An 11,775-nucleotide genomic window follows, 5' to 3' on the forward strand; every position below is an offset into this window, starting at 1 on the left:
GTAAGCATGATTTGGAGTTAATACATATATAGCTCAAGGAGTTATAAAGACTGCAAAACTAGGTTGTTAATTATTACATTTAAAAATTTTAATTGTACTAAATGCCTTCTGGAAATAGAATTCATAACTTTTTTCATTCTGCAAATGAGTTCCGAGTCTGAGCAGGCTCAGTGCAGGGCTCCGGGAACCAGAGAGTGTCTGCCCACAGCCCTCAGAGGGAGACAAAAACACTACCAGGTGACCCATGTTCTAGAAGGCTAGCCTCCTGGAGGAGGGGCCTGATGGAGGAGGAACTCCAGAATGAGCAGAGGACGTAGGGGCTGGGCATAAGGCAAAGGGGTGAATACCTCTCTGTGGGGTTGGACCTTGAACCTGTGGGGGAGAAATGGAATAGTAGAGGCTAGGTGAGACCTGGCCTCACAAACCACTGCATAGGGTCCAAATTCTCTCCTGATGGCAATTAAAAAAAAACACAGAGGAACTTTAAGCAGGAAATACCATGACCAGGCTTGTGTTCTATAAAGATCATTCCTGCCAGGATCATGGAGAAAAGCCTGCAGAGAAGCATGAGCTATGGGAGGGTGACAGCACAGGAGGCCACCACCCTAATCGAGGCAGGAAACACAGAAGCTCTGAAGACCTTAACGTATATAACAGGAGGAAGGGGCAGGGTCCAGAGGACTTCAGCAGATGGGCTCCACCAGAGTTGACAGGGAGGGAGGCACCAAGGATAACTCCTAGGATCCCGCCTGGGTGACACGGAGGAAGATGTTTCCGTTCACCATGACAGGAAACCGCCCAGGTGGGACATTCGGGAATATTCTCTCCTTTCTTTCACCAGCCTAGTGGAATGGGGTGTCCTTCCTGTGCACTTCGCACTGACCTTTCTGTCTCTTGAACTGGGCTGTAAGTTCCTTAAGGCCTAAGGTGGTGTCAACTCAATTCTCTATCCCTGGACACGAAAAACGTCCAACGAATGAAAGAAAGAATGACCGTGCCTGTGGTCCGTTTAGATTTTGCTCTTCAGTAGGGCTGCAGGTAAAAAAAAAAAAAAAAAAAAAAAAGCAAAGAACATTTCCGATCTGGAAAACCGCAGGGAGGGGGACAGGTGCGTGCCCCCAGATGTGCGTTTGTGTAGAAAATGTTCCCCCAGACTTCTTTGGAAAGACCAATCCCTTGCGCTCAAGATTTTCCTTCCTTTGGAATTTGTCTAGCACAGCAGTTAGCAAACGCTCCCCCTAATCTTTGCTCTCTGTTCTTTCTGGAAGAATTAGTACCGTTCCCAGGGAAACAGCGGTACAATTCTGACTGTCCTCCAACGTATTCCGTACCGACTCCTCTGCTCATCATGGTGGCTCCCCCGCCCACTCGGGGACTGTGCCTTTTCTGTAGGTGTCTCCCAGCTGCAGCCACTGACTGCAGCTTTCTGACAGCTTTCTGAAGCCACGTTCATTAAGTTTCCCAGCTAAGAATTATATCCGTCCTCCCACACCCTTGTAGAATCTTCTTTTGAGTTCAAGTTTCTTCCCTGGTGAACTTGGCTGAAGGCGTGGGGCCCCAGCGTCTCGGGGAGGGTCTGAAGACAAAAAGTGACTTTTCTGCCTTACCACTCGAACCAAGTGTGTATTTAGAACAACCGTCCCTCCGGGGTCAGAGGTGTCTTGGTGCTCATACTAGATTCTGCCTTTCCACGCCTACCCATCGGCATCCTTCTCTGGACATCAGAGGCCCCTTAGAACTCCAGCCCTCCCTTCAAGTGATGGATGGCCTCGGGAACACATGACTTGCCCCACAGCCCTGGAGCTCACACCCCTGCCCTGGATGACATGTCCTGTAAATATGCCACTTTCTATCTCCTGGCAGGTAAACCGATTCTCCTCATCAGTTTGCTTGTTCCTTGTCAATACCATGGTCTTGACTTTCCAGTCCAGGAGCTCTGACGGCGGGATCATGTGTGCTTAACTGGATTTATACAGCAGCCTCCCGTGGAACAGCACAGGGCCATTTAATACTTCTATAATCCCTCCTGACCACTCTCAAATTGATGCCTTCCTCACCATTTCTCCTACCAGCCCCTAGATCTAAACCTGGCCACTCTACCCTGCGGGTCCCATCTCAGGCTTCTGCCTGGGTCTCCTGGCCTCAGGTCCTCCTGCATCCGATTCATTCCGCAAACAGTCGGCTTCTTCAAGCACGGCCCCTTGGAGCTCCATCACCTGCAGCCTGGGTCCGCTGTAAGCTGGCCCTCTCTCTCTTCTCTCTGAAGTTCAACCTGCATCCTGAGCTTTAGCTAAGCCTGTCTCTTCCTGCTCCCTCAAGCACATCAGAAGCAGCAGACACATCCAAGAATATGGAGCTGGGTGTCCTAGGCTGGCCACATTGGCCACTTTCTCCTTTCAGGCTCTCACTCTCTAAGCTTGTTCCCTTAGCCCTTTGTCAGAGGGTGGTGAGGGGCGTCCAGGAAATAAAAGGGTGAGGGTGCTTTCATAGCACAAAAGGGTGACTGGCCACTCAGCTGATATTTAGTTCCTACTTAAATTATGGCCTGGCCCAAGTCCTACTCCTTTCTAAAGCTAGTTCCTCATTATTCTCACCCACGATGACTTTCCTGATTTGACCTCCCGTAATTTTTGTTCTTTTCACAACGAGCGCTGGCACTTAATGTTAAACAACGTCTTATTTTCTAAGTGTTCAAGTGTGTAAATCCACTCTTTAAAAGTACACCAAGGGGCGCCTGGGTGGCTCAGTTGGTTAAGCGTCTGACTTTGGCTCAGGTCATGATCTCGTGGTCTGTGATTTCGAGCCCCGAGTCAGCCTCTGTGCTGACAGCTCAGAGCCTGGAGCCTGCTTCAGATTCTTTGTCTCCCTCTCTCTTTGCCCCTCCCTTACACCCTCATTCTCTCTCAAAATAAACGAATAAACTTAAAAAAAAATGTATATCAGGGGAGGGGGATGATGGGAAGTTAGTGTTTAGTGGGCACAGAGTTTCAGTTTGGGATGATGGAAAAGTTCAGATGGATGGGGATGATGGCTGCATGGCCATGTGAATGTATTAATGTCACTGAATCGTACCCCTAAAAATGGTTAAGGGGCGCCTGAGTCGCTTAGTCAGTTAAGTGACCAACTTTAGCTCAGGTCGTGACCTCATGGTTCGTGAGTTCGAGCCCCATGTCAGGCTCTGTGCTGACAGCTCAGAGCCTGGAGCCTGCTTTGGATTCTGTCTCTCTCTCTCTATCTCTCTCTCTCTCTGCTCCTCCCCCGTGTGTGCTCTCTCTGTCTCCCTCTCTCAAAAATAAACACTAAAAAAAATTCTAATGGTTAAAATGGTAAATTTTATATTATATATATTTCTCCACAATAAAAAAACAAAAGTACAGCAAAGTCACTAAGGAACAAATCTGTGCTTCGTTGTCCCCTAGCAGTCCAAGTGCAGACCTACTGCACAGCTAACCACCATTACGCCAGTTGCTAAAACAAATATTTGCCACATGAAGGTAATGACATTTGAACGTGTATAGTGTCTAAAGCCCCTTCAACGTAAACTGATTTAACCACTGGATCTTGAAAAGCATGACGAGGTGAGAAAGGTCTCACGTCTTTATTTTCTAGATAAAGAAACAGAAACTTGAAGGCTTAGGGACTTGATCACGGTAGGAGAGTACCAGGGAGCGCTGGGATTCCTCTAGGTCTCATCAATCTGAGAAAGTTCACAAGCGTTTCATTAACCGTTCACCCTGTTGGAACACACAGCGCCTTTTCTCCAGGGAAATAATCAGGCAGAGGCAGACTGCAACATGCAGCGGGGAACAGCCTTCACCTTGTGCCCTTAACCAGCAGCTGCTCTCCTCAGAACACAGAACTCTCAGGTCCCTGGGCTCTCTGTTTAACCTGGACCCTGTGGGCAGCTGCTCCCACACGTGGTCCGTCCATGCTGCCTCAGCTGACACGGCGACACTTTGGCCTGGATGGCAGACTTGCTCCAGGGTGAATGGTGAATCGGACCCTCTAAATTACAGACATGCTAAACAACTTGACTTTCTCTCCAGAATGATTAAAACCAGTGAGAGTTCCGAATACAGAATAAATGAACCACTCTCTTATTCTCCCAACGACTGGTACAAAAGTTTATCTGTCCTCCAGCCATAAACAAATTAAGGATGTAGGGACCCTTTATACTTCAAAACACATAGTCATTTCCTTAAAAGGCCTGTGCGAGGCTCCCAGAGTGAAGGACAGCGCCCCAAGCTCACAGAGATAGCACACATATTCAGCATTGCTGTTCTCACAAGTCACCTCCTGATTAGGCTTCCGTTGAACTGAAGGTTGAATGTGTTCCTTGGTTCCAAGAGAAGCTTGCTTCTAAATACCAAAGCTCTAGGAGTTTCAAAAGTCCACTGAAGACAGCCTAACTTACATGAATATGTGTATCCCTACCCCTGTTACTAAACACCCCTGAAAGAGAAAGGGAGCCCTTCGAAATGCCTGCACATACTTATGCTAAATTCAGTGTCTTCTAAATTGCCTCTTTTTGGAAAAAACACTACACTTCCTCAAAAAAAATTGAAAATGGAACTACCACATGATCCAGAAATTTCATTTCTGGGTATAAAACCAGCAAAATTGAAAGCAGGGTCATGCAAAGGTATTTGTACACCCATGTCTATACCAGCATTATTCACAATAGACAAAAGCAGTCCAAGTGTCCACCTGCGGATAAGTAAACAAAACGTGGAAGATACATACAGCTGAATATCAGTCAGCCTTAAAAAGGAAGGAAATTCTGACACAGCCCGTAACACGGGTGAACCTTGTGAACATTATGCTAGGTGAAATGAGCCAGACTCAAAAGGACAAATACTGTTATGATTCTACCTATATGAGGTCCCTAGTGGAGTTAAATTCTTAGAGACAGAAAGTAGACCAGTGGTTGCCAGGGGCTGGGGAGAGGGGAGAATGCAAACTTATTCTTTAATGGGCATCCAGAGTTTAGTCTTGGAAGATGAAAAGAGTTCAGAAGATTGGTTGCATAACACAACAATGTGGATATTCTTAACTCCGATGAACTGCACACTGAAACATGCTTAAGATGGTCAATTTTATATGTTTCTTACCAAAATTTGTAAAAATCATCAAAAAAAAAAAAAAAAAAGAAAAAAACAAGCACTCTACTTATGTTAAGTCCTTCTGTAGCAAAGAATTCCACACCAGGGAGCAAGGATTACCACAGCCCATGAGACTCTCTGAACCGTGGATATAATTAGGCACCGCATCCATTATAACGCTACACACGTCATCGTGTGTTACCAGCATCTGTTGACAGATCTCATACCCAGCATATCACTGAAATGGCAAGTGTGGAGAAGGTAGCCCACAATAGAAACAATGGCATTTTACCCTTGTCCTGTTCCAACAGTTTGTCTCATACGACATAAATAGAGGCCACTGCTCTGGCTACACTGAGCTCACAGCTCGATATTATTTTATTGACCTGAGTAGGTTCTATACCAAAAGTAGAAACAGAGTTCTCTTCTGGATCTGTCCAGACCTGTGTCCTAATGCAGTGGATTCCCCACTCACACCCACAAGATCTGTGTGTGAGCTCAGATTTAGCTTAAAAATAAAAATAAAAATAAATTCTCACTTTAAACTTAGCATTCTTTTGAATTGGGATCAGGAAGTATAATAATGTATGTCAAGGGCTATCCAATTATCATATTATATTCATGCAGGTATCCCAAACTTAAAACAAAAATTACAACAATGCCATTATATCAAAAAATATTGTGAATGCATTAAAAAAAATATGACAGGAGATATATGTCAATGTGGCTTTTGGAAACTGACATCAGCTCTATCCCAAACTAAAAAACAAAAGCAGAAACCATTGTGATCAGACTATTATTCCTAAAAATGATGGGCAGACTATCTGCCCCATTCCTTAGCTATTTACTGTTTCCCATACAAAAAAAAAAAAAAAAAAAAAAAAAAAAAAAAAAAAAAAAAAAAAAAACCATGACCATGAAAATGTACCAATCAAAACTTTGGGGAAATTTTTTAAAGAGAAACACTCATGCTAAAAATTAAAGTCACTTTTGAACTTCTGTTTGACAATGCATCACCTAGTCCAGATGACACGTTCATAATCCACATGTTTTCGCTCACAATGTCATTTAAAAATTGTAGAAGATTTGAAATTTTATTTTCCTTTATATTTATCACTTCCAATTCTCTGGTTTCCAAGAAAGTGGGGATAGTGGAAGTCTTAGGAAACTAACGTGGAGGGTGAAATGTAGCCAAATTTGAGGTTTAAAGTAGTAACAGTAAATGTATTTTTACCAGAGAGGGTAGACAACCAAAGAGGAATCTTGATATAAAAACAATGCTTGGCGGGGCGCCTGGGTGGCGCAGTCGGTTAAGCGTCCGACTTCAGCCAGGTCACGATCTCGCAGTCCGTGAGTTCGAGCCCCGCGTCGGGCTCTGGGCTGATGCCTCAGAGCCTGGAGCCTGTTTCCGATTCTGTGTCTCCCTCTCTCTCTGCCCCTCCCCCGTTCATGCTCTGTCTCTCTCTGTCCCAAAAATAAATAAACGTTGAAAAAAAAATTAAAAAACAAAAACAAAAACAAAACAATGCTTGGCTATTTGACAATTATCCAAATAGGGAGAGATCCTTCCAGGAGAGATCCTTCGCTAACACTGCTCACTGGGAGAGAAAGTACAGATGTACGTGTTTCCCACGGTCGTACACTAATTCACCAAGTAATACAGCACACTCACTCCCAGTGGCAGCTACACTTCCTATGCACACATATGGTCAACAGAGGTTATTCACGTCAAAGCAGGTCCTTAGAAGGGAAATCCACTTTGCTCCACCCCCAGAAAAATAGGGGAGGGGGGAGTGTAGGGCACTTTGCTTTTGTCAAGACACTGTCATCATAAAGTTGGGTTCGCAGGTCTGTGATGGCATGCCTGACCCCACCAGGCTCTGTGCCCAGTCAAACAGGAGGTGGGTTTAGCCTCCTGGTGAACATTCTCTACGTGTTCCAGCCAAGGGGATCAAGAAGAAACCTTGAAATAGTGGAATATTCCACTGGGCCCCCACAGCGCCAACCAAGTTGGGCAGGGAGCTTTCAGAGTTGGCTGACTCCCTCGTCCCTGTGTGCTTACCTCAATGAACCACAAATAGAGCGTGAAATAATTATTACTTCATTGGTGAATGTCTAGAGTCCATACAGCATCCCTCTCTTAGGAGCCCCAAACACTTAAGAAATGATTTGCAAATCTACTCTTCGGGCAGCCCTGTGACTATCCCATTGACGCTGATGTTCACTTGACATTTTTATTTGAGGAGAGATGGGCTGGGGGCAAATGAACACAGTGGTGCAGGTTAGTATAACTCTTGCGGCGAAGGTCACAGACTCCAGGGGTCAGGAGCAGACCGACCTGAGACTTTCAGGTTCTGGTCTGACACTGGTTAAAGCCGAAACACACACACACTGTTCCCCTTTTAACGTTTTTCGTTTTGTGACTCTTCAGTTACTTACACACGCACACACACACACACACACACACGCACACTCGCGCGCGCGCACACACGCAGGGCGCCTGGGTTCGTGCCCGTCCCTGGACGTGTTCTCCTTCCTCACGGGGCACGCGGGCTACGATGACACGGGACAACACAACACCTCCACCACGCGCCCACTCGCAGGTGCACGCAGTGGGCGAGCCCGCGGGGGACCGGGACACGCGGACGCGCGGGCCGAGCCCGCAGACGGCGGGCACGGGGCCCTTGCTGACCTTCCTCTGCTGCTTCTCCCAGGCCGGGTCGAGGAGCAGGTCGCGGTCCCACTCCTCCTCCTGGATCATGTACTCGTCATCTTCGTAGACGTAGTTGTACTGCACGCCGGGCTCTATCTGGTTCATGGCGCTCGGGGGGCCGGGGCTGCGGCGGGGCGCGCACGGACTGACGGACGGACTGACGGACGGGCGGGCGGGCGGGCGGAGACGCGGCGGGGCCGGCGGGCGCGCGGAGCTCGGCAGAGGCGCGGGCGGCGGACTGGCGGGCGCGGGGTGACCTTCGCGCGGCTCCTCTCGGGGCGGCACGCCTAGACGCTGGGTCGCGGGCGAAGCACCAGCTCGAGCCGCGAGCAGCTGCCGCGCCGCTTAATACCCGCGCCGCCCGTCACGTGGCCGCCGGGCCGCGCCCCCGCCCCGCCCTCCGGCCGCCCCCGCCTCTGCCCCCGCCCCCGCTGCGCCGAGCACGTGCTGGCGGGCTGGGACGCGGGGCGGCTGGGGGTCCCCAATCGCGCGGCTGCAGCAAACCTCCTTGGCCGCGAGCGGAGCCTGCATGCACCAGCCCACGCCTCCCACTTACCCTTCTGCCTGGCGGCGGGCTCGGTTGCGGGCGCCTGAGCCGGTTACGGGGCGGAGGGGAGGAGGGGTGGGTGTACGCGGGCCCGGGCCGGGGGCACCCATGGTCGGGATCCCTGACCACCTCCAACGCATCCAAGTTTTCCATATATCATTTGCATATTCACGTTTTCCGCATATTTCCATAGATAACACGCACATACACGCCTGAAAAGTAAAGTTTAAAAGCTACAGAATCCCCTCGTCTTCTTCTACCCGCCCTCACCTGGGGGAAATCAAGGCAAGGGACTTGGATCAACCGTGTTAAAATGTCAGGAACCGAACCAAAGGCGGGAAGTATCAGCTCTCACCTGCCACTCATAAATTTAAAAGAACTGACAATGGAGGACAAGCAGCCAGCTTCATGTTACACTCAAAACTCGCCTTGATATGTTGCACATAAGCCTTTTCATTCCTGTGGTTGTGGTTAGCTGTTCCCTATCGGTTATGCCCTGGAGGAACCGAGGTGAGGTCCTTTGGGACAAGCAGGTTGAAATTTTTTTTCATCGAGTATTTATTAAGCGCTTACTGTAATCCAGACACTGGGATACGAGATGTGAGCTGATAGGCAGGAAACGTGCCTTCTGAAGTTCATGTCCAAATTGAATAAAAGTTGCCCACAGATGCTCCATAGCTATTTGTGATTCAAAAGCTTTTAGTTTCTTCACATGTTTCAAGCTGAAACTATGCTCAGATTTATCATTGTTCCTCAGAATTTTTACATCACTTACTTTTATTATTTTGAGCTTTTTGCAAAAAGACTTTGACAAATTAGCATATATGCTGCATTAACATTTTGTGAAACATACTCACTGGAAAGAACATGAACTCCATGAGAACAGAAATTTTGCCTTGCTCACGGCCGGAATTACCAGCAACTAGAAGGATGTCTACTACTTAGTAGGTGCTCAAATATTTGTTGAAGGAATAAGCACTCTTGGAAACAGTAACTGAACTAATTTGCGGGGATTTAAATTTAAGATTTTAAGCTTATATTTTGCATTAAAGTCATACTCTCTGAACAAGTTTGTCACTAAACTTTAACAATTAGAAACTGTATCGACAATGATAAAAACTGTCATCTTAGTCTTAAAAAAATTAACTGGGGGACCTCAGATTCTAGATGAGATGGAATAAAAGCCAGATTTACCATCCTTCTTGAAACAACCAAAATCAAGGGGAAAAATATCTATGAAACAAAGATTTTCAAGACGTTGGTCATCAGGCAAAGAAGGAGGATGATGGAAGGAAATTAAAAAAAAAACATGAAAACTATGATTTCCCCAGTTTATTGCCTAGAGGTAGATTCTAAGGTGCAATACAATAGAAGGGGACCCACGCATAGTTCAATGGTCTCACTAGGCTGGGAGTTCAGAGAGACCAAGGTGGCTAGATTTTGCAAGACCCAATTACAGAAGAGGAGAGAGCTGCAAAGAGAGAGAACCCTGGAGATTTCCAGAGACTGTCCCTCTAGTCCGATCGGTGAATGCATGGGAGAAAAATACCTGAGGCCAAGGAAAGAAGCAGCCAAAAGACCCAGAAGCAATGGTCCTTGGAATTCATAAAGGGCCTGAGTCGTTCCTGTTTTCCTTAGCCAGAGTGGAAAACCTCACAATTCATGGGGCATCAGATGGAGTATTCAGAAGTGGGGGGAAATTACCCCTACACTAAATGATATACTGAGACATCCATCTCGGAGGAGTAAGGGGAAGACTGTGCAGCATTCACACAGGGCCAGGCAGGTGTCTGCTCCAACCACCGGACGGCAGAGACTCATAATTCACAGAGCAGTGGAGCAGCGTAGAGTACTTGGGAATGACTTGTCTCAGTACTGTGGAACTAATTATTCCTTGGCTACTCCTAGAATGAGCATGACTCTAACCTAGACTAGCAAATCATCAAACAGTCATAAAAATCGCAAAAGCAAGACCCAAAAGGATAAACTGTTACCAAGTGACTGAACTGTTTCCAAGTAACTGAACTACATCGCAGAACAAAAGCTCAGGAAGATTTATAGGAATACAAAAATATCCAGCACCCAACAATGTAAAAACCACAATCTGGCAAGCAATCAAAGATTCCCTCAGGTGAAAGAAAGAGAAAAACATCATCCATGATAATGAGAATAACAATCAATCAAAACTGACCCAGGGCTGACACACAAATTAGGTACCAGACAAGGACATTAAAACAGTTATTACTACTATGTTCTGTATATTCAAGAAGTTAAATAGGGGCACCTGGGTGGCTTGTGAGTTTGAGCCCCATGTTGGGCTCTGTGCTGACAGCTCAGAGCCTGGAGCCTGCTTGGGATTCTGTGTCTTCCTCTCTCTCTGCCCCTCCCCTGCTCATGCTCTGTCTCTCTCTTTCCTTCAAAAAGAAACAAACATTTTTAAAAAATTTAAAGTTAAATAGAAACATGGAAGATATTTTTAAAAGACCTAAGTGAAACTTTTAGACATGAAGACTACAATATCTGAGATGAAGAATACACTGCGGGATTAAGTGCAGATTAGACATTGCCAAAGAAAATATTAGTGAATTTGAAAGCATGGAAATAGAAACTATCCAAAATACAGAGAGAAAAAAAATAATCCAAAAGAATGAAAAGAGCTTCAGTGACATCGTTGGAGGGGTGATCCACCGTGGTCCTGAGGATGTCCACATATTCTTGCAGGTATGCCAAAATTGTAGGACCCTGGCAGCAGTTTATCGAGGCCATTTCTCGAGGTTGTATTTGCAATGGGCAACCTTGACAGATGAGGTAATGTCTACCCATAAACAAAGAGCAGTCTTGCTGCTTCTTGCTATAAAAGTCATGAATCCCCAAGTTCAGTGTTCCTCTCTTCTAATGAAACCCACTGTTCACACAGTGGGAACAGGCTACATCTGTGAAACTTGGGGATTATGGAAAACCAGCATGAGCAGTGAGATTGATCATATTCATGGCCATAAAACAACTCTCAATAAATTTAAAAGGATGCAAGTCTTACAAAGTATGCTTTCAGACCACAATAGAATTAAATTAGACATGGGTAACCAAAAGATCTCTAGAAAATCCCCAGATATTTAGAAATTAAATAACATCTAGGTAACCCAAAAAATCAAAAGAGAAATGAAAAGAGATATTAGAAAGTATTTTTTTAACTAAATGAAAATGAAAACACAAAAGATCAGAAGTTTGGGGGTGCCACTGAAACAGTCCTTAAGGGAAAATTAGTAGTCCTAAGTGCTTATATTAGAAAAGAATGATCTGGGGAGCCTGGGTGGCTCAGTTGGTTAAGCGTCCAACTTTGGCTTAGGTCATGATCTCACGGTCCATGAGTTCGAGCCCTGCATCGGGCTCTGTGCTGACAGCTCAGAGCCTGG

The 11,775-nt window shown here is 46.3% G+C and overlaps 1 protein-coding gene across 2 annotated transcripts in view; it reads right to left on the reverse strand.

Annotated features, from left to right (window-relative positions):
* Positions 1–8,142, reverse strand: part of ACTN2 (actinin alpha 2) — a 73,186-nt gene extending 65,044 nt beyond the window's left edge. Inside the window, exon 1 of one of the 2 annotated variants that reach the window (XM_045437239.1) lies at positions 7,795–8,142. In XM_045437239.1, the coding sequence (XP_045293195.1) occupies positions 7,795–7,920 (126 nt within the window). In that variant the 5' untranslated portion in view covers positions 7,921–8,142. The remainder of the gene's footprint in view (positions 1–7,794) is intronic. The other variant, XM_045437238.1, reaches the window with a different exon arrangement.
* Positions 8,143–11,775: the final 3,633 nt, after the last annotated feature.

Source organism: Leopardus geoffroyi, chromosome D2, assembly GCF_018350155.1.
Source record: "Leopardus geoffroyi isolate Oge1 chromosome D2, O.geoffroyi_Oge1_pat1.0, whole genome shotgun sequence".
Classification (NCBI taxonomy): domain Eukaryota; kingdom Metazoa; phylum Chordata; class Mammalia; order Carnivora; family Felidae; genus Leopardus; species Leopardus geoffroyi.